This window comes from Leucoraja erinacea, chromosome 9 (genome assembly GCF_028641065.1).
Source record: "Leucoraja erinacea ecotype New England chromosome 9, Leri_hhj_1, whole genome shotgun sequence".
In the NCBI taxonomy this organism is placed as follows: domain Eukaryota; kingdom Metazoa; phylum Chordata; class Chondrichthyes; order Rajiformes; family Rajidae; genus Leucoraja; species Leucoraja erinaceus.
Genome location: NC_073385.1, coordinates 63,038,751 through 63,062,627, shown reverse-complemented (window position 1 = coordinate 63,062,627; position 23,877 = coordinate 63,038,751). Strand labels below are relative to the sequence as shown.

At 42.9% G+C, this 23,877-nt stretch overlaps 1 protein-coding gene across 8 annotated transcripts in view; it reads left to right on the top strand.

The window, feature by feature from the left end:
• The window catches only part of LOC129700482 (MAX gene-associated protein-like), a 196,367-nt gene that overhangs the window by 74,320 nt on the left and 98,170 nt on the right, over positions 1-23,877 (top strand). For all 8 annotated transcript variants that reach the window (XM_055640999.1, XM_055640996.1, XM_055640998.1 and 5 more), the window contains 4 exons: positions 2,449-2,583; positions 3,125-3,274; positions 5,205-5,761; positions 17,127-17,205. In XM_055640999.1, the coding sequence (XP_055496974.1) occupies positions 2,449-2,583; positions 3,125-3,274; positions 5,205-5,761; positions 17,127-17,205 (921 nt within the window). The remainder of the gene's footprint in view (positions 1-2,448; positions 2,584-3,124; positions 3,275-5,204; positions 5,762-17,126; positions 17,206-23,877) is intronic.

Below are 23,877 nucleotides of genomic sequence, written 5' to 3'. Positions count from 1 at the left end.
ACTTTTCAGCTTGGTCATCCAACCTGAACCGAACGAAACACAATATGGGTTGGTTACAGGGTGATAAATTGTTTTTGAGTTGGGTTAGATCCAACTGGCCCTTCAAAGTCATCTTGGTATTAGCACTGGTTCTGCTCCCATATTGATTTCCCTAAAGCATATTGGTCCACAGAGTTGTGATGAGGCCCTGGATTGTCAAGCTGGTGCTTGTCGGAGGATGGTCAAGTTAATGTACATGGTGACTCTGAAGTGGTCGGACCTCTGAATGAAAAGAGTACATCATCTGTCAATTTCCCATGCAGGGCCACTCCAGGATGATATGAGATGCAGGCGGCCAGTGATGTCGGCCACAGATGCACCAGGTAGCTCTACCTTTGAGAGTGCCTCCTGCTTCAGTGAGTGTTGTTCTTGATCACTCTGAGCTTTGCATCAGATAGCAGAGCATGCCACTAGTGATACCACTTTCCCCTCCGATTGCTGAAAAAGTGGCGTGCAAGCCTTGGGGTGAGCAACAGTGCCCTCCCAAATACTAGGCATTGCCATATTTTGATGGCTGGTGCTATGCATTTCAAGGCCAGACAGATGCTTATGGCAAGAGCTAGACTACTGACACATTGCTAGTGTGACTTCATATGAAGACTTGAGTATCAAAAAAATTGGCATCCAATTTTAGTGGTATTGCCATTGGTTTGTTATTGTCGTGTGTACCGAATAAAATCTTTTTTGTGTGCAATCCAGGCAAATCATATCTACAACAGCTTCACCACCCTGTGTGTTTTCAAAATAAATTGCCCCATGTTTTATCTTTAAACTATGCCCCTCTCACAAACTATGCCCTCGAGTATCCTGGGAAAAAAGATTCTGAATGTCTACACCAGTGCTTCTTAAACTGGTGAAAGGTTTACCCAAGGGTGAATTAAAGTATTTTGGGGTGAATTAAACTAGTGGGGTGAATGAAGGGTGAATGACTTAATTTACTTAGATATTTATATATTTTTTTCTATACTTAAAAAAGGCATTGCCATTAAAGTGGTTAATAAACACATTTGTTTTAATGGCAGTATAGCTGGAAATTTGATATGTTTTTTTTCTCTCTACGTATGGTGCTCTAATTTCAAAGTAGAAGGATATTTCACAAATTTACTGTAATGTAACCTCTTACAGAAGACCAGAGGAGCTGGTGGTATAATAAATTTATAAATGGAGGATTTATTGGAGGATCGCCGTAGGCAACTGTTGAACTGTAACTTTACTTTGTGTAGCAATTTGGTGGTATTGTGTGCTTTCATCGGGGAAAGTTATAGAAAGTTATATTAGTTGGATACTAATATATTAAATCACATACTCATGTTTTTTTGAGCTAGTTTTCCAAGAAAAACACTACAGTAATCAAAGTCCGAAAGGGTAGGATGGGGCTGAACTCCAGTGTTTAGACATTGGAATTTTTTTTATCATTCTAATAGAATGATTTTCCAACTCCAGTGATAATTAAACTTATTTTTCACTCCTAGTTTTCTTTACATATTTTTAGGATGTTTGAAAAGTTGAATAAAATAAACACTTAATTTATGTTTTTTGCTCATGTGACAAAATAAATTATATATAAAATTATACACAAGGGAGAATAAGATGAAAATTACCAAAAAACATAAGAAAATTTAGTCGAGGGTGAATGCAATTTTGTGATAAAGACACCAGGGTGAATGACAGAGCAATAGTTTAAGAAGGACTATGTAACCCTCTTTTCTAATCATATCTCCCTGCAACCTGTGGTATTTCAGAGAAACAATCCAAGTATGTCCAACCTCTCCTTAGAGCTAATACCCCCTAATCCAGTGTTTAAGAAGGAACTGCAGATGCTGGAAAAATCAAAAGTAGACACAAAATGCTGGAGAAACTCAGCGGGTGAGGTAGCATCCATGGAGAAAAGGAGTAGTTGACATTTCAGGTCTGAAGAAGGTTCTCGACCCAAAAGGCTACCTACTCGTTTTCTCCATAGATCCTGCCTCACCCACTGAGTTTCTCCAGCATTTTTTGTCTACCCACAAATCCAGTGATCATTCTACTAAATGTCCTCTGCAAGCCTCCACATCCTTCCTGTAAAGGGGCAACCAGACCTGCACGCGGTACTCCAAATGCGGCCTAACCAAAGTCTTATAAAGCTGCATCATGACTTCTTGACCTTTGTACTCATTGCCCCAACCTATGAATGCAACCATATCATATGTGTTTTTACATCTATATACTTGCGTTGCCACTTTCAGGAGTTTTGGATTTGGATCCCAAAATCCCTCTGTACATCAATGCTGTTTCGGGTCATGCCATTAATTTTATATTTTCCCCAGACTGTTTATCTCCCAAAGTTAAATACCTCAGAACTGTTTTTAGATTTTCTTTTCCCCCCATCTATAATCATGCATATTGTGTTATGTACTTTTCATTTTTTAGCAAATCCTCAAGAAAGTGAAGAGGAGAAAATTGAGGAGAAAAAAGAGGAGACAATTGAACAGCTGGAAGAGCAGCTGCTTGAGGACCTTAGTCATGTAGACCCCATAGTTATTACGCACCCATTGCGTGAAAAAGGTGAATGTTTGACATTGAATGGTTTGTTCCAATGTGCTAGTTCAAGAGTCAAGTGTACTGTGTCCCAGATAGATCAATTAAATTCTTACTTGCAGCAGCATGACAGAATATGTAAACATAATACTTTGTTCTCTATTCTAGCCAAGACACACCATTTTACTGCAGATTTAGCTGAAAATCTAGCATTCTCAGTCCAGTGATTCACACTCTTTATTTTGTTTTCCTTGCTCAGATAAAGGAGTGCAAAACAATTCTTGAAAGGAGTGCAAAATAATTGTCTCTTTACCTACATTTACAGACTGAATATGCTTCTCAGGGAATTGCTTGGCCCTAACAGCAATTGTTTCAAACCAAGTTTTTTAAATTACTGATAAATGTATTAGCAATGATGTTTATTTTAAAACTTTACCTTTTTCATCTTCAAATTTTATGTAATTGTTGCGGATGCATTATCTGAAGAATTGAAATTGTTCTGCAATAAAGATATGTAGAGATGGTCTTTAAATTAAATGTTTAAAAATAACATTTGAATATTCCACAGAAGAAGTTTCCTTTGTTTCAAGAACAGGAAAAACAAATGATTTCACCAAGTTGAAGGGTTGGAAGCAAAAACTTCAGGGTCTACTATTTCCAAGGTTGAAGGGTGGGAAGCGACAACATTCAGGATCTATTTCCAAGCAGAATCAAACAAGTAAGTTTAAAAATAGCTGCACTCCAGTGAGATTGTATAGTTGAGTAAACTTTCAATTCTTAACCCAGTGGGGCTGGTCACCTTATCCCAAATACTTTTTTTTTTGTTGGTGAATGGTCTTTGAAAATGAATGTGCTCCATGACGACATTTTAACATTGTTTCAACAAATTTGAAAACTATCATTGTGTTCCTCTCAATTCTGCTTTTAAGGGACTTCAGCTACTGACCACCCTGTCCCTTTCGCCCCTTTCATTTCTCTCCTCACCTCTATACCTCTCATCCTCCATATCAACCTAATGGGGTAAAAAAGGAATTGCCAAATTTACTTATTGGCCCTTAGTCTCTTGTTGGGTTGTGTTGCTGCATCCTTTAAGCTAAGAACCTGCAGATATATATGATAGCATGAAGAACCTAATTTACATTTTAATTTGCACTGTTTGTCTTCAACCAAAGGCAAAGCTTTCCGAGAGCTATTTTGCCGAGTATGTAGCGTTAGGCATGTTAGCAAATTCCACATTTGCCAAAAATTAGTTGTGAAGCAGTAAGGGAACAGTTTTAATGTTATATTAGACTGCGGTACCCGTTGGGTCCCAGTCATGCAGGAGACTTGGTCCCTCAACGCAATATTGCACCACTCATCCATAGCTCCCATCTACACAGGAGCAGCTCATCTCCCCTCATCCCTAGCACTCTCGCCCCCTCCTCTTCACCTTCCCCCTCTCCTCCTCCCCTCCCCAATCCCTTCCTCACCTCTCTCTACCTCTTGTTTCACCTACCCTCAGTCACTTCCTCCCTCCATAACTCCTCTCCCCTCCCTACCCCCTCCTGTCCCTCTACAACCCACCTTCACCACTCCTCACCTCCCCCTATCTCCCCACTATCCCTCCTCACCTCCCACTGCCCTCATCTCTATTCCCCACTCCCTACTTTCCCCACTCCCCCTCACATCTCCCACTTCCCTCCTCTCTACTCCCCACTCCCTACCTTCTCCACTCCCCCCTCCTCTACTCCCCCCTCCTGTCCCTCTATCCCCCCTCATCCCCCACTCTCCATCTCACCTCCTCCCTCTTCTTTTCCTTCTGCTCCTCCCCTTCCCCAAACCCTCCCTCACCTCTCCTTTCCCTTACCCTCAGTCAATCCCTCCCTCCATAGCTCCTCTCCCTTCCCTACTCCCCTCCTCTCCCTTCTTGCGTGCCCCGGAGGAGCATCAGCCATCGGCACCCTTAGAGCCAGACATCAGATCCTCAGCTCGGCTCGGCCCGGAAGCACCAATAGCTACGGCCGCCCGGCATGTGTGGGGGGGGGGGGGGGGGGGGGGGGGGGGGTGGGGGGGGAGAGCTCGGAGAAAAGACAGGGGGAAGAGCCATGGGGGAGAAGGGGCTGGAGCTGTGGGGCGTTGCAATGGCGGTGCGTTTCGGATTCACAGCGGGCACTGGACGTTTTCCGCCTTGGTCAGACTTTCCGTTTGGCGACATCTCCGACTCCGCGCCGGGCCGCTTCCGGTCCATCCGAAAATTGTGTCCGATTGGAGACCTCTGCCGGCCATCCTCAACTCCAGTAAAGACGCGATGGAGCAGGAAGGGGCGACCGTCTTGAGGAATGACAGGAGAAGAGACCAACCCGCGCTGTGCTGACTGGCAGGAGAGGAGATCGATCTGTGCACGCTCTGATTTCACGATTTTTAAACCTCGCTAACTTTTACAATATACTACCAATCAGAACGAGACTTGTTGTACTCGCAGCACAGGAGAACAGTGATGAATGATGAAACATTGTAGTGCTATCTCTTACCGTTCTTGTACAAATAGAAAAACCCGGAAGAGCACAAGATCAGGGTTTTAGTTATGTATAGACTTCAATTGATGATAATTTGTTTGTATGGTGCACTAAAAAATGAATTGATTAATATTGTTTTGTGATCTGTTCCAGGTGCAAAACCAGAGTACTCCTTAAAAAATACTTCTGATGTCTCAAGTGACAAATCAGATGAATACCTGGAAAATGAAGAGAAAATTGCTCAACAGAGTGCTGCTCTGTGCATGAACAAAGCATCAAACGTTGTATATCAAATGCCTCCCAAAAGTTCCAGTTACGTCCACACGTTGGATAGTGTATTAAAATCTCAGTCACCCCAAGATGACTGTAGAGGGTCTCGCACATCCACTCGAACTTCGGTTTCTCCGCAACCCATTTCTGTTGGCTCTGTTTCCAAAAACACCAAGCAGATTGAGATGACGTTGGGACCTGTCGCGGATAGCAAAGAGCAGAAGTCTGCAAACAATACAAAGGAATCCTCGACACCAGCTAAATCAGCAGCTAAAACCAGTTTGCCGCCGTCCTTTGCACCTATGAGTCCTCCTCGGTTATCCAAAAAGCAGATAGAATTGATGATTCTGGAGAATCGTGCCCTCTGGGTTGAGAAACCAAGGACTTGCATCACAGAGGAGCGAGCAGATGCATCCCTTGTTCCTCTGCTAGCAGCACAGGTACTGGTTTTGTATTACATTATACATAGCTGAGGAAGGTTTTTTACTAAAGCACTTGAAGGATGCAAACCTCAAGGAAAGTGACTAGATCGATTCAGAATTATGATACCGCTCCTTGTTCATGGTAGATCAGTTTATGTGGCTTTGGGACAGAAAGAGAAAATATTTTAACTGAGGTTTAAAACAAAACTGATATGAAAATGACATTGGAGAGAAAGAGCAAGCCATGCAGCTCCTGGAGTCAGTTTTGCCATTCAGCAACCTGATGTCTGATCTAATTTTTGGCACCTACAATTTTCCTGTATGACTATCATAATCTTTATTTTCTCCATAGTTTAAAAATCCATCTCAATCGTAAATGAGTTTAATAAATCTCGTCCATGCAGCTTTCAAGTATAGAAATGCAACCATGTCAGGAAAAAAACGGTCTATAATTCCCTGTTTTCTCTCTCCCGCCTCTCTTAAAAAGTGGGATAACATTAGCTGCCCTCCAATCCACAGGAACTGATCCTGAATCTATAGAACATTGGAAAATGATCACCAATGCATCCACAATTTCTAGAGCCACTTCCTTAAGTACCCTGGGATGCAAACCATCAGGCCCTGGGATTTATCAGCCTTCAGTCCCATCAGTCTACCCAACACCATTTCCTACCTAATGTGGATTTCCTTCAGTTCCTCTGCCACCCCAGATCCTCTGGCCACTAGTACATCAGGAAGATTCTTTGTGTTCTCCTTAGTGAAGACGGATCCAAAGTACCTGTTCAACTTATCTGCCATTTCCTTGTTCCTCATAATAAATTCACCTTTTTCAGTCTTCAAAGATCCAACTTTGGTCTTCACTAATTTTTCCCTCTGCACATACCTAAAGAAGCTTTTACTATCCTCCTTTATATTATTGGCTAGCATACTTTCATACATCTTTTCTCCCTGTATTGCCTTTTTAGTTATCTTCTGTTGCTCTTTAAGCAACAGAAGATAACTGTCCTCTAGCTTCCCGCTTATCTTTGCTATGTTGCACTTCTCTTTTATTTTTATACTGTCCCTGACTTCCGTTGTCAGCCATGGTTGTCCCTTACTCCCCTTGGAATTTTTCTTCCTCTTTGGAATTAACTGATCCTGCATCTTCTGTATCATTCCCAAAAATACCTGCCATTGTTGTTCCCTCATGGCTCCAAAATCCCCTTTGTTCGACTGTAATACTGACACCCCTGATTTAGATTAGATTAGATTAGATTAGATCCTTTATTTGTCATTCAGACCTTTCGGTCTGAACAAAATGTTTTACCCTTCCCCTTCTCAAATTGTAGATTAAAACTTACCATATTATGATCACTACCTCTGAATGGCTCCTTAACCTCAAGTTCTTTTATCAAACCCGGTTCATTACAAAACACTAAATCCAGAATTGCCTTCTCTCTGGCAGGCTCCAGTACAAGCTGCTCTAAGAATCCATCATGGAGGCGCTCCACAAACTCCCTTTCTTGGGATCCAGTACCAACTTGATATTCCCAGTCTACCTGAATGTTGAAATAGAAAGATTTAACGAAAACTTACCGTTTGAAGTTTGATCTTTATTTTATGAGAAGTTGAAGTGAGGGACTATGTGAAGAGCCCACCAGCCTGCATGCGCGTCAATCTTTAGAGCAACTGTATGAAACCACAGACCACTTGCACGAACATAAACTAATGAAAGATTAATAACCGTTGACTTACCGAATTATCTTTATGAGATTCAGGGTTGGGAGTGGAGGGCACGTAGTCCCTCACTTCAACTTCTAATAAAATAAAGATCAAACTTCAAACGGTAAGTTTTCGTTTAATCTTTCTATTTTATATCGAAGTCATGTGAGTGAGTACGTGAAGCCTTCAAAGCTCTGTGGTTTCATGCAGTAAACCAATCTGTGTGTGAAACACTTAAACAGATAAACCATAAATGATAGAAAAGACATGGGTTATTAACAACATGATGCTAACTTGCATACATGGCCATTGCCCTTAATCGGACCACAGTCCCAATTGGCTTTGAGTTAGACAATAACTCATGCAACACTGTTCAGAATTCTATCTGCAATCATCCAGGCATATTCAACCAAATTTTATAACTTCTGGGGAAGTCCAGAACAAGGGGTCACAGTTTAAGGATAAGGGGGAAGTCTTTTAGGACCGAGATGAGAAAAAAAAATTCACACAGAGAGTGGTGAATCTGTGGAATTCTCTGCCACAATAGGTAGTTGAGGCCAGTTCATTGGCTATATTTAAGAGGGAGTTAGATGTGGCCCTGGTGGCTAAAGGGATCAGGGGGTATGGAGAGAAGGCAGGTACAGGATACTGAGTTGGATGATCTGCCATGATCATATTGAATGGCGGTGCAGACTCGAAGGGCCGAATGGCCTACTCATGCACCTATTTTCAATGTTTCTGAAAGTGTACTATGTAAGCCTCCTGCTGTTGCAAGAAGATGATCAAATGGGAATATCTATTTTATTGGCTGCTAATGAGCCACCCCCCTTGGAAGAGTGAGACTTGAAATTATTTGAATTCACACCCACTAATAGCTGCTTAAACTCTATTCATGTTGAGATTGTCTGCACCAGCAATCTCTTGAGAAAACTATTAAATGACAATCTAGAAACTATGCTTCATCTCATAGGTACTACCAAGCTTAGTGTACCAGTATACATAATAACACCCCCAATCTCCGCTCTGGTGGGTATGCTGTCAACTCCAAAGTGTACCCAGCCGTGCCCATTTTGCTAATGAGATTCCCATAACAAGCTACCCTCATGTCAGTTATGACCCAGAGACCGAACCGGAGATTGAGTAAAGACTGTGCTCTTTGTGCTGAAATCAGTTGCTAAAAGCATAATCAACTTAAAAGATACTGCTCCCATTAGGAATACAGTAGATAAATATCTGCATAATAGTTTACTGATACACATTCCACACTACTATGAGTCTAGGCTTTAGAGTGTTCATATAAAAGACACCTTGCATAAAGTTAGTCAACAGTGGGTGAATAATCAATCATTTATTGTCCCACTTATGGTATTAGGGAGAATGACAAAGCAGCACAGGCAGTGTCAATTGTGCTATAACATAATCGTTTCTCTAAGCCCAACCTGAAAGAAACACAAACCTCTGCTACTTCTGTTTAAAAGTAGCTCACGTGTCCTCTTCACAAACTTCCCATACAACCGTGCAGAGCTAGCTGCACGAGAAATAGGCTGAACTAGCCATCACTCGTGACTTCGATAAAATAGGAGCTTCTTTCTACCGCCTTTTACAATGGACACCCTGAATGAGTAGGCTAAATTGGCACTATTAAAATTCATGTCGCCTCATCTTTAATATCGTAAGAGGCTGATTAAACCCCTGAGTTTTATCAGCTACAAAAGCATGTTGTCTATAACCTCCATGACACAATGCCCTTTTGATCTGAGTAGGGCAGCATTAGCTTTAGAATCTTTGTAAATAGCCTAGGCCTGAAGACAACCCCTAGGTAGAGCCTAAACTTTCCACCACTGGCTTTGCCATCAAAAACACCAGATATATCTGTGCCTCTCGTGTATAGATATGGAAAAAGATGCATTTCCAAGATCGATTGAGGCCCTAAATCCTCTGAATCAGTTAAATTGACTGGTTAACCAAACACATGATCAGACTAGCCAAATCCTAACCTGATTTGGCATGCTCCACTTTTCTTCAACCTTGAGAAAATATTAGAAATAAACCCCTCTTGTTCTTGGGCAGACTACTCATCCTTTGTGAGATGTCTCTGTTTCCACTTGGATAACCATCGTTTCCTCTAATAACCATTGCGACGGAAATGTTGACATCTCTTGCCGCGGAGGTTTATTTATTTATTTGTTTATTTTCCCACTCATGACATATGATCAGATCCTTATGACTAGAGCTGAAGCGCAGCAACTTGATGTGGGAATACGAGTTCCCTGTCAACTCTTCACCTTCAGAGTCACCACAAATCCTCAACCTCCTTCCTCAGAGTGGAAAATAGCATAATGCAACCCTGAACCAGGAATTGCTCCTCTGACTGAAACCACCTACCGGTTACTCCCAGCCTGGTTTGACAGGTCGCTCCTTCGGCCCCTTCTGCTCCTTTGGAGCCTTAGCGGAGCTCACTGAACAGGCCGAGCCTGCCATTACTCCAAGCCTACCTCGACTGGTTGCTCCTCTGGGCCGTCTGCCTTTTTTTGAGCCTGTGCTGGATCTGACTGCAGATCGCGCTGCCAGTTTCTCCCAGCCTAGATCGACAGGCTGCTCCTTAGGCCAGCTGCTCCTTCGGAGCCTCAGCGGGGCTCACTGGACAGGTCACGCCTGCCATTACTGCAAACCTGGTTCAATAGGCTGCTCAGCTAGTGACTCCCGACTGCTCCTTTCCGGAGCTTCAACGACTCTTCCTGCCCCTTGAATACAGGTGAGAAAACCCGCCGGAATACTGGAGCTTTACCCACATATGATGGTACGCCACCCCCGCAGCCGCCTTAAATTCCCCCTGCAAGTCTTCAACTTGTTACACAAGTCCTCTCTGAAGAGATACTATGCAGGCTGCACGTTACTGGTCCTGTAAAAATGAGCCATTTGGGGAATTATCTCATGCCTTATAGCATTTTTGTGAAGGCAATAGCCCTCCCTGTGTATTACAGAGAAGTGTTAATGCAACTTTCTGCATTTCCGAGAGTTGTGACCCATCTACTGACTTTGCAAAAGGCTGTGAGACTCCAGTGAGAAGGTTTTGGACTCACTGAAATAACTCTTTGCCTACATATCATCACTGAGATATCCCAACTGATGAAATTGACATATGGAACATCCAAAAGTCTGGCAATGATTTGGACTGGCATAATTCCCAGCCGTATCCAGCATATTCCCCTCCTTAGCTAATGAGAAGTAAAATCCCTGATGCTCATAGCCAGATCTTCCACCAGTGAATCTCCTATCCTCAAAGGGATGGCAAATATGTGACAAGAGCCAGTAGCTCCTTCATATGATTAAAATGAAGCATATCCCCCTTAGTTCAAGGGATTCGAATTCCTGATCGATATCTACATAGTTGGAGTCACCTATGTAATAATCTCCAACGCTCCCCTCTTCTGAGTGGGAAATATTATAATGCAACCCTGAACCAGGTGTTGCATCCACAGGCATCTGACTGGCACAGCCTGTAAGTGTCTCCTGAGCCAGGAGCACATTTCCTCTCCCATTTTATTTATTTATTTAATTAGTCACCCTTTTTAATTTATTTGTTTGTTTGTATATTTATTTATTTTTTACTCGCTAGACAGGTTGCGCCTGCAAGTAACTCCGTATCTGGCCTTGCTCCCTTCCGGAGCCTCAACAGAGTTTCTTAGGGGAGGAAAATAACGCAACCCTGAACCAGGTGTTGCTTCCTCAGGCCTCTGGCTGACTCCCTTTCAGAGCTCCAAAGGAGGTGTCTGAACAGGCCTCGCCCGTCAGATGCTCCGAACAGCCGCCTGTTCCCGTGGCGCCCCAAAGTCCGGAGGTGTCTGTACGACCGAGCTCGTCAGATTTTTTCTCTCCAACAGCCGCCTGCTCCCTCTCCATATAACCATATAACAATTATAGCACGGAAACAGGCCATCTCGGCCCTACAAGTCCATGCCGAACAACGTTTTTCCCTTAGTCCCACCTGCCTGCACTCATACCATAACCCTCCATTCCCTTCTCATCCATATGCCTATCCAATTTATTTTTAAATGATACCAACAAACCTGCCTCCACCACTTCCACTGGAAGCTCATTCCACACCGCTACCACTCTCTGAGTAAAGAAGTTCCCCCTCATGTTACCCCTAAACTTCTGTCCCTTAATTCTGAAGCCATGTCCTCTTGTTTGAATCTTCCCTATTCTCAAAGGGAAAAGCTGATCCACATCAACTCTGTCTATCCCTCTCATCATTTTAAAGACCTCTATCAAGTCCTCCCTTAACCTTCTGCGCTCCAGAAAATAAAGACCTAACTTATTCAACCTTTCTCTGTAACTTAGTTGTTGAAACCCAGGCAACATTCTAGTAAATCTCCTCTGTACTCTCTCTATTTTGTTGACATCCTTCCTATAATTGGGCGACCAAAATTGTACACCATACTCCAGATTTGGTCTCACCAATGCCTTGTACAATTTTAACATTACATCCCAGCTTCTATACTCAATGCTCTGATTTATAAAGGCTAGCATACCAAAAGCTTTCTTTACCACCCTATATATATGAGATTCCACCTTCAAGGAACAATGCACGGTTATTCCCAGATCCCTCTGTTCAACTGTATTCTTCAATTCCCTACCATTTACCATGTACGTCCTATTTTGATTTGTCCTGCCAAGGTGTAGCACCTCACATTTATCAGCATTAAAGTCCATCTGCCAGCTTTCAGCCCATTTTTCCAAATGGCCTAAATCACTCTGTAGACTTTGGAAATCCTCTTCATTATCCACAACACCCCCTATCTTGGTATCATCTGCATACTTACTAATCCAATTTACCACACCTTCATCCAGATCATTGATGTACATGACAAACAACAAAGGACCCAACACAGATCCCTGAGGCACCCCACTAGTCACCTGCCTCCAACCCGATAAACAGCCATCCACCATTACCCTCTGGCTTCTCCCATTCAGCCACTGTTGAATCCATCTTGCTATTTTATGCATTTATACCCAACAGTTGAACCTTCTTAACCAACCTTCCATGAGGAACCTTGTCGAAGGCCTTACTAAAGTCCATATAGACAACATCCACTGCTTTACCCTCGTCAATTTCCCTAGTAACGTCTTCAAAAAATTCAAGAAGATTAGTCAAACATGACCTTCCAGGCACAAATCCATGTTGACTGTTCCTAATCAGACCCTGTTTATCCAGATGCTTATATATATTATCTCTAAGTATCTTTTCCATTAATTTGCCCACCACTGAAGTCAAACTACCAGGTCTATAATTGCCAGGTTTACTCTTAGAACCCTTTTTAAACAATGGAACAACATGCGCAGTACGCCAATCCTCGGAGACTATTCCCGTTTCTAATGACATTTGAAATATTTCTGTCATAGCCCCGGCTATTTCTACACTAACTTCCCTCAATGTCCTAGGGAATATCCTGTCAGGACCTGGAGACTTATCCACTTTTATATTTTTCAAAAGTGTCAGTACTTCTTTTACATTGAACCTCATAGTATCCATAGCTACTCTACTAGCTTCCCTTACCTCACATAATTCAATATCCTTCTCCTTGGTGAATACCGAAGAAAAAAAATTGTTCAATATCTCCCCCATCTCTTTTGGCTCTGCAGATAGCTGTCCACTCTGTCTCTCCAATGGACCAATTTTATCCCTCATTATCCTTTTGCTATTAATATAGCTGTAGAAACCCTTTGGATTTACTTTCACCTTACTTGCCAAAGCAACCTCATGTCTTCTTTTAGCTTTTCTAACTTCTTTCTTAAGATTCTTTTTACATTCCTTATACTCCTCAAGCACCTCATTTACTTCATGCTGCCTATAATTATTGTAGATCTCCCCTCTTTTTCCGAACATAATGTCCAATTTCCCTTGAAAACCAGGGCTCTTTACACTTTTTACTGTTTCCTTTCAACCGAACAGGAACATGAAGATTCTGTACTCTTAAAATTTCCCCTTTAAATGTCCTCCATTTCTCTTCTACATCCTTCCCATAAAACAAAATGTCCCAGTTCACTCCTTTTAAATCATTTCGCATCAAAGTTAGCCTTTCTCCAATCAAAAATCTCAACCCTAGGTCCAGTTCTGACCCTCTCCATAATTATATTGAAACTAATGGTATTGTGATCACTGGACCCGAAGTGCTCCCCAACGCATTCCTCCGCCACTTGTCCCGTCTCATTTCCTAACAGGAGGTCCAACACTGCCCCTCCTCTAGTAGGTACCTCTATGTATTGCTGCAAAAACTATCCTGCACACATTTTACAAACTCCAAACCATCCAGCCCATTTACAGAATGTGTTTCCCAGTCTATGTGTGGAAAGTTGAAATCTCCCACAATCACTACTTTGTGCTTACTACTAATATCTGCTATCTCCTTACATATTTGTTCTTCCAATTCTCGATCCCCATTTGGCGGTCTATAATACACCCCTATAAGTGTTGCTACCCCTTTCCCACTTCTCAGTTCCACCCAAATAGCCTCCCTAGATGAGCCCTCCAATCTATCCTGCCAAAGCACTGCTGTAATATCTTCCCTGACTAGTAATGCAACACCTCCACCTCTTGCCCCTCCAATTCTATCACACCTGAAGCAACAAAATCCTGGAATATTTAGTTTCCAACATTTCCTCCAGCATCTGTGTAGATGCTGGAGGATGAAGAAGTGCAGGCCCAGGTTCACTGCGTCGTCCACAGATCTATTGGGCCGATATGCAAACTGCAGAGGGTTCATGATATTTTTCAGCTTGGCCAGCACAAGCCTTTCAAGGGTCTTCATGATGACAGAGGTCAATGCGACCGTTCATTAAGATCAGTAATCCTTGCCTTTTTGGGTACAGGGACAATAGTGGGGATTTTGAAGCAGGCAGGGACAGTACAGGTTTGCAGGGACTGGTTGAAAATGTCTGTGTAGACCGGTGCAAGTTGTTCGGCATAGAACTTGAGAGTTGAGGGGGAAACATTGTCTGGTCCTGGAGATTTCCGGCTTTTCTGTCTTCTGAACAGCCTCTCCACCTTCTCTATTTTTATTGTTGATGATGGAGAAGTGATGTTGTGCAGCAAGGAGGGGATGGGTAATGCTTGCTTTAAGAAGGTGTGAAGTGGTGATTGGGGAGAAGTGGGTGTGGAAATGTCCAGTATTTGCAGACTGGGGTCAGGCTGTGAGTGGGTGTGAAGTGTTGGTTCGGGTGGGAAAGGGTCCAGTTTTTTCAGACTGGAGTCTTGCTCTAATTATTTAAGAAGGAACTGCAGATGCTGGAAAATCGAAGGTAGACAAAAGTGCTGGAGAAACTCAGCATCTATGAAGGTTTAAGTAGGTGTGAAGTGGTGAATGGGGAGGAGTGGGGTAGAAGGGTCCAGTCTTTGCAGACTGGGGTCTGGCTATGTTGGTTGGGGAGGGGGTACAAGGGTTATGTTTCTGCTTGTCAAACCTGCAGTAGAACTCATTCAGGTCGTTGGTCAGGTAACGATTTTCCAAAGAGTGGGAGGTTTTCCTCTTGTAGCTGGTGATTTCTTGCAAGTCCTTCCAAACTGAAGAAGAATCACTAGTACTTTTCCTTGGCAGCTCTGATTCCTCTTCTCAGTGTGTACTTACCTGCCTGTAGCGGACTGCATCCCCGCTCCTGGAGGCTTCCTCTTTTGACTGTCGGAGCAGTCTGAGTCCTGCAGTAAACCAGGGCTTACCGTTGTTGAACCAGGTCTGGGTCCTAGTTGGAATGCAACTGTCCTCACAAAAGCTGACATATGATGATACAGTGTCTGTATACTCATCCAGGTTGCTTCCCTGAACACATTCCAATCCATGCAGTCAAAGCAGGATCGTAGGTTCTCAATGCCCTCTCTTGTCCACCTTTTCGTTGTTCTGACTACAGGCTTAGCAGATTTTACTTTCTGCCTGTAGGTAGGAATAAGGTGACAATGATCAGAGAGGCCCAGACCCGCCCGGGGAACAGAGCGATATGCATTCTTGATTGACGTGTAACAGTGGTCAAGTGTTCTCTCCCCTCTGGTGGGGCAGGTAACCTGAAATCTGTACTTTGGAAGGTCACAGCTGAGATTAGCTTTGTTAAAGTCCCCCAAACCAATGACCGTGGTGTCTGGGAAGTCACTCTCTATCCTCATTACCTGGTCAGCGAGTTGCGTTTGCGCATAACGTATGCAGGCATGGCAGGGGGTGGGGGGGGATGTAAACTCCAGCGAGAATAAAGGAGTTACATTTCCTCAGACAGTAGAAGGGTTTGCAGTACATAAAGAAAGATTCTAGGTTGGGAGAGCAGAAGTTTGACTGTACTGTGATGTCGCTGCGCCAGTCCCATTGGCATAGAAGCATATTCCACCGCCATTGATTTCCCCTCTGCCTCCACTTCATGGCCCGCTCTGTGAAGTTGGAGCCAGCCAGTTGGAGCCAGCCAGTTGCAGCGTGCTGTCCGGGGTCGACTCACACAACCAGGTCTCGGTGAAGCACAGGGCAGCGGCTCGAGAGAAGTCCTTCTTTGTCCGGCGCAGGAGTTGCAGTTCATCCACTTTGTTATTGAGAAAACGTACGTTTGCCAGGAATATGCTCGTGAGTGGTGTGCGTGATCCTCGTCGCTGGAGTTGGGTGAATGCTCCAGAGCACTTCCCACAGGGCCCCCTCCGTCTCAAGACCTTGAACGTAGCCACTGCCCCGCCGTCGAGTATGTCCAAATAATACAGCGAGTGAGAGAAATCCGGAACGATGTTTTGGAGATACTGTATGTCCGATATTAATGAGTACCTCTCTTGTGAAAGTAATCTTTGTAGGGTTTTCACAGATGACACAAACAAACAAACACATACAAAACTGCAAGGAGCAGTACACCGTGGCAGCCATTGTCGGTGCCAGCAGCAGCAGCTACACTGCAAGCAGCTACACTCTACAGTGCAATGCCAGCAGTTACTGTTGCATCACTCCCTGTTCCTGAACACGGGAGCCAGTCAACTACAGTGTGATCATGAATTTGTATATTGGCAAGATTACGATTAAATAGGTGCATTTTAACAACAATTTTATTTGCAAGGCTTCTGATACTGAAACAAACATTTTTTTAAACCTGAATTTTATTTCATTACTTGAATTAAAATTTGATTATTGTTATGGTGAGATTCAAACTCTTGTTTCTTCACCTGTGGACTAGACTCTGGACACTGCCAAGAAACCTAACTACAGCTTCTGCTAATTGGTTGTAAAATATTTTGATTGTCCTGTGCTTGAGAATGGCATAATAAAGAAAAGCATGTTTATATGGATTTAAATGGGAAAAACTACCTTTGAACAGTTTTAAAGTAGGAAATGGTACAACATTTTGTGATTGTGGATGATCAGCCATGATCACAGTGAATAGCGGTGCTGACTCAAAGGGCTGAATGGCCTACTCCTGCACCTATTGTCTACAACAAAGTCATTTTACCTAGCTCTGCAAAACTTCACAAACATTGAAATATTGGCTCGATAATCTATTTTGAGTATTCTGAAGAAGGGTCTCGACCTTATAGAATTAATAGAACTAACTTGGGTCAGAAGTAATATTGAATCTTTTTAATTATACCATTTTTCACAGATTTAGAAATCCTTGTTAAGCAAACTTGAAGAGTAGAATTATTTGTGTGTCTTTTTTGCTTTCTTTACAGGCAAAGAGCAAGGGAAATAACAGTGGAACAGTTACCGTATGCAAGTCGAACAGGTCTAGGAACTCTACTACCATAGAAGGTAAAAATGTGTCATGTAAATTAACTTGTCTGAATATTGGTACAAATTTTATACGTCATTAGGTTGTTCTATGTCATTTGGCACTTACAGGCTTTTCTTATAAATTTGGCAAGCAAGCTTAAGCACCCATTTTCTTATCGACCAGTCAACTCCCATAACTCAGTAGATTTCCACTGCAAATCTGAGCTCCTCCTCGACTCCACTGACCTTGCAGTCCTTGCATCTGCAGGCCATCAATGTGAATAGTGCCAACCTAAGTACGCTGAATTTGACAGTTAAATAGCGGTAGGTACATTGTACTTTAGGCCGGTAATCGTACGCTGTTCTCAGACATTATAAGTATGCTATGGAGGCTCTTAAATGAGATGTACCAGTTTCTTCAAATGATTCATAAGATGGATGTTAAAGATGGCCAACTCTCCCTTTCATCCAACACATAATATTTAATGGGTCATTTATCTGATCAGAATTTGTGGAATCCACAAGTCGTGGGGTTTCAAAGATAACCATATTTTATGTTCTGTGAAAAAAAACAAGTAATGAAAGTGCAGGGAGAGGAAACTAGGTCTACCATTAATACCAACCTCTCCTTGCAATGATCAGAGGTAACCAGCTGCTATACAATAACTACTATCACACGGCGCCAAAGAGAAACAAGGTAGTGAGCGTTCATGACTGTTGTCCACCATCACAAAATACGTAGAACGTTAATAATGGTGCACATCAACTCCAGCATACCAGACAACTTTGAGCCACTGCAATTCACCTGCTGCTGGAACAAGTCCATGGCAGATATCATCTCCCTGGTCTTGAATGAATGAATGGATGAGTGGATGAATGAATGAATGTATGAATGAATAGTTTATTTCGGTCATACATTAAAAAGAACAAAACCTTACAATCAGTGTGAATATGAACCAACACTGTATCCATTTCACACAACATTCACATAATCAATTACCGAAAAAGGAATAGGCTGAAGCCACAAAGCTTATTTTTGCCTATCCTGTACAATCCATAAAATAAAATAAAATTTACTCCAAATTGTAATCCTTACTTATTTTACATTTTAATCATTTTTACATTATAAACCTTAATTATTTTACATTTTAACACTTTTTTGAAACTCGACAGAGAGCTACAAAAAATTTCAACATTTCAATTTCAACGACACCACGATGTTTTTGATATATTAAATTGGAAATTAAAAAAATATAATTAACTTGCCGAAAAATCGCAACTAGCATAGGATACCTCGTTGGATTTCTGAAAAGCGTTAGAGGTTTGGGGCCTCCGTGGTTTAACTTACGGAGGCACCAACCCCGATAACGGTCGTTGTGACAATGGGCATCAAGCACAACGACCGTTACGGGATTTTTGCTAAGACAGTGATGAAGATATTTCCCTAGATCATTATCAAAACGTATATGTATGATGGGCCACATGACGTTTATTGATGAATTAAATATTCATGACTAAATGTGGCAGGGTTTTTAATGTAACATTTTTATGGTCCAAAATGGTGGTAAAACGATGAAAATTTGTCTATTTTGAAAAAAGTTTTTGACTCTCGGTCTTAAAGTTATCTAATTTATATCTGTTACTTGTAAGGTTTCACATGAAGGGTAGATTTTTGTTAAGAACAGTGTGATGGTGAAAAAACCTGAATAATAATCTTGTTCCTCAAAATATCTCCAATATTGTAAAACAACACAAATATTTTACTTGTATATCAGTAATACAGAATTGCACTGGACACATTCTTCAGGCTCCACCACTATGTGGCCATAGGTATATTGTTGGAATGTTATTATGTTGTGTGGCTAAAATGCAGAAAACATGTCTTGCTCATGAAGGTGACCAGGTTCAGGAAGTGTTGTGGTGATGTAAATTGACTTGGTAATTACCTTACTTTGTACAGTGCATTCGGAAAGTATTCAGACCCTTCACTTTTTCCACATTTTGTTACGTTACAGACTTATTCTAAAATAACAGGTGTTTAGAAATTTTTGCAAAGTAATTAAAAAAACCCAACTCAAATATCACATTTACATAAGTATTCAGATCCTTTGTTATTTTGTTGAGGCACCTTTGGCAACAATTACAGCCTCAAGTCTTCTTGGGTATGACTACAAGCTTGACACACCTGTATTTGGGTCATTTCTCCCATTCTTCTCAGCAGATTCACTCAAGCTCTGTCAGATTGGATGGGGAGGGTCGATGCACAGTTATTTTCAGGTCCCTCCAGAGATGTTCGATCGGGTTCAAGTCCGGGCTCTGGCTAGGCCACTCAAGAACATTCACAGACATGTCACAAAGCCACTCCTGTGTTATTTTGGCTGTGTGCAACAGGTTCACCTTCCAACAGGTTGTTGTCCCGTTGGAAGGTGAACCTCCACCCCAGTCTGAGGTCCAGAACACTCTGGAGCATGTTTTCAACAAGGAACTCTCTTTACTTTGCTCTGTTCATCTTTCCCTCGATCCTGACTAGTTTCCCAGTTCCTGCCGCTGAAAAACATCCCCACAGCATGATGCTAGCACCACCATGCTTCACCGTGGGTATGGTATTGGCCAAGTGATGAGCGGTGCCTGGTTTCCTCCAGATGTGACGCTTGACATTCAGACCAAAGAGTTCAATCTTGGTTTCATCAGACCAGAGAATCTTGTTTCTCATGGTCTGAAAATCCTTTATGTGCCTTTTGGCAAACTCCAAGCGGGCTGCCGTGTGCTTTTTACTGAGGAGTGGCTTCCGTCTGGCCACTCTACCATAAAGGCCTGATTGGAGGAGTTCTGCAGATATAGTTGTCCTTCTGGAAGGTTCTCCCATCTCCTCAGAGGAACTCTGGAGCTCTGTAAGATTGGCCATCGGGTTCTTGGTCACCTCCATGAGCAAGGCCTTTCTCCCCCGATTGTTCAGTTTGGCCGGGCGGCCAGCTCTATGAAGAGTCATGGTGGTTCCAAAGTTCTTCCATTTTAGAATGACGGGGACCACTGTGCTCTTCAGGACCTGCAATGCTGCAGAAATTGTTTTAACCTTTCTCCAGATCTGTGTCGGAGGTCTATGGACAATTCCTTCATCTTCATGGCTTGGCTTTTGCTCTGACATGCACTGTCAACTGTGGGACCTTATATAAACAGGTGTGTGCCTTTTCAAGTCATGTCCAATCAATTTAATTTAATTGGTGGACTCCAATCAAGTTGTAGAATCATCTCAAGGAAAATCAACGGAAACAGGTGAACCTGTGGATTGGCTATTCCATGTTAGCCAATCAGAATACTTAGTAATTATCTCCGCCTAAATGCATGTATTATAGTGTAAGAACTCGCCTACTGTCTTCAGTGGCTGCAGTAAACTGAACGTGTGATGTACTGCTTATATGATGATGAACTAGACAATAAAGTTGCTTGTGCTTTAACCTATGTGAGTAAGGTATTTATATGGTGTCAGAAAACTGGGTCCAACCCTTGTCTGTTTACTGCAATTTATTTTGTTTACCAGTTTTGATTTGTGAATGATTTTGATGACATGGCTAACTGCTGTCGAAAGCCGAGTCCGCTTGTATTTGATTCCGACATAGCCGAGCGCTGGCGAATGTTTGAGCGAGACTATGCTTACTATATCCGCATCGTTCACCGAAACGACCCCGACGATCTGAAGGCATTGCTACTACTCAATCTAGCGGGTCCGGAAGCAATGACCCGTGCCCCAGCACACCTTGACGCGAATGGTCATGTACTGGTACCAGCTGAAACTGTCGACAACCCGACGGTCCTACTGAGAAAGTTTAGAGCACAGTGTCGCCTGCCATCGAACCGTTTACTCGAGAGTACACGATTTTTCGCCCGACAGCAACAGGCTGATGAGCCTGTCAACCGATTTATCAGTGATCTACGACACACGAGTACACTATGCCGCTTCGGTGAGTTGACTAATGATCTCATGCGTGAGAAAATTGTGGGAGGAATGAGCGACCGCAAGCTAAGAATTGAACGGTTTCGGAACGCTGAACTGACTTTAGATCAAGCCATTCATGCGTGTCGTATGGCAGAAACAGTAGCCTCACTGGCTGATTTTGACCCCACTAGTCTTCACCAGCAACATAACGTAAATATAGCTAACTACTCTCTGCAGAAATTTTTAAAACGTCCAGCAAAGATCCAAATGTGCCTGCCACGAGATGCCCCAACTGCAATTATTTCCACCCTAGCGGGCGCCATTCTATGTTGCCCATGGGAAAGTTTGTCACAAATGCAAGAAACTTGATCATTAATCACCTTGTTGTCGATCGCGTGGGAACAGTGTTTCAAGGACGAATCTGCACCTGATTCAACAAGAACCGTCTGATTCTGATTCGCAAGAACAAGACGATGCTTCCCACGGGACTGATTCCGATAACATAGACGACAATTCAACTGTGCTTTCCCTCAACCTGCGCTCCCCAGGCAAGCTGCTGGATCCTGCTGTGACCATAATAATAAATAACAAGGCTTTGAGTGCCAAAGTTGACTCCGGTGCCAAAGTGAACGTAATGTCACTCAAAGAGTTCAACGAGATAAGAACCACTGAACTCATGAAAAAGGACCCTACATGTTTACAGGGGGGAAGTTCTTCACCCATTAGGTAAAGCTGATTTAAAATGCACTGTCAATGAGCAGACTAAAAACCCGATATTTTATATTGTTCAACCGATCTCAGAAACCCTGCTTGGCATCAATCCATGCCATGACCTGGGGCTGGTTTATTTCGGGCGTGCTGTCCACAAACTCTGTTTGACAGAGGAACCAACACAGTAGATGCTATACAATTACAAAGACTTGTTCGACGACAAACTTGGCAAGTTACCTACGATATACACCTATAGTTCGCGTACCTCACCGCGTTCCCCCATGGCATGCGGGAGAGAATACACGCTGAACTTAAACGTATGATTTCCATCGTAGTCATTGCTGAGGTCAGCAAACCCTCTGATTGGGTCTCCACCATAGTCGTGACTACCAAGAAAGACAAGAAAGAATTATGGATCTGCATCAACCCTAAAGATTTAAATACAGCAATTAAATGCCAACACTATCCGATGAGAACCACTGAGGATGTAGCGGCACAGATCGATAATGCAACGGTGTTCTCAGACCTCTATGCCAAAAGATCTTTCTGGCAAATACCACTGAACCGAGCATTGTCTGCCCTAACAATGTTTGCCACACCATATTTGGCCGCTACAGGTTTTTAAGGATGCCCTTTGGCATCAACTCTGCCAGTGAGGTCTTTCAGCGCGCAATGGAACAACTATTCGCAGAATATCCATGTGCCATCATTGTTGACGATATCTTAGTATACGGCTGTGACGTGGCTGAGTATGATGCTAACTTGAAGAAGATACTAAACCATGCCAGAAAAATCAATCTCAAACTCAACCGCTTGAAATGCAAGTTACCTACATCGGTCACGTATTTTCCAGCAACGGAATAAAACCTAATCCGTTAAAGACTGTAGCCATCAACGAACTGCCAGTCCCAACCGACGTCACCAGTTTGCAACGATTCCTCGGCATGGTCAACTACCTGGGTAAATTCATTCCCAACCTCAGTGAATTTTCTGGTCCTCAAGTTCAAGTTCAAGTGAGTTTATTATCATGTGTCCCTGTATAGGACAATTAAATTCTTGCTTTGCTTCAGCACACAGAACATAGTAGGCATTTACTACAAAACAGATAAATGTGTCCATATACCATAATATAAATATATACACACATGAATAAATAAACTGATGAAGTGCAAATAACAGAAAATGGGTTCTTAATAATCAGAGTTTTGTCTGAGCAAGGTTTAATAGCCTGATGGCTGTGGGGAAGTAGCTATTCCTGAACCTGGTTGTTGTCGTCTTCAGGCTCCTGTACCTTCTACCTGAAGGTAGCAGGGAGATGAGTGTGTGGCCAGGATGGTGTGGGTCTTTGATGATGCTGCCAACCTTTTTGAGGCAGTGACTGCAATAAATCCCCTCGATGGAAGGAAGGTCAGAGCCGATGATGGACTGGGCAGTGTTTACTACTTTTTGTAGTCTTTTCCTCTCCAGGGCGCTCAAATTGCCGAACCAAGCCACGATGCAACCGGTCAGCATGCTCTCTACTGTGTACCTGTAGAAGTTAGAGAGAGTCTTCCTTGACAAACCGACTCTCCGTAATCTTCTCAGGAAGTAGAGGCGCTGATGAGCTTTCTTGATAATTGCATTAGTGTTCTCGGACCAGGAGAGATCTTCAGAGATGTGCACGCCCAGGAATTTGACGCTCTTGACCCTTTCAACTATCGACCCGTTGATATAGATGGGACTATGGGTCCCCCTCCTATTCCTTCCAAAGTCCACAATCAGTTCCTTGGTTTTGCTGGTGTTGAGGGCCAGGTTATTGCGCTGGCACCATATAGACAGTTGCTCGATCTCTCTTCTGTATTCTGACTCATCCCCATCAGTGATACGTCCCACAACAGTGGTGTGGTCAGCGAACATGATGATGGAGTTCGCACTGTGACTGGCTACGCAGTCATGGGTATAGAGTGAGTACAGCAGGGGGCTGAGCACGCAGCCTTGAGGTGCTCCCGTGCTGATTGTTATCGAGGCTGACACATTTCAACCAATATGAACAGACTGTGGTCTGTGAATGAGGAAGTCGAGGATCC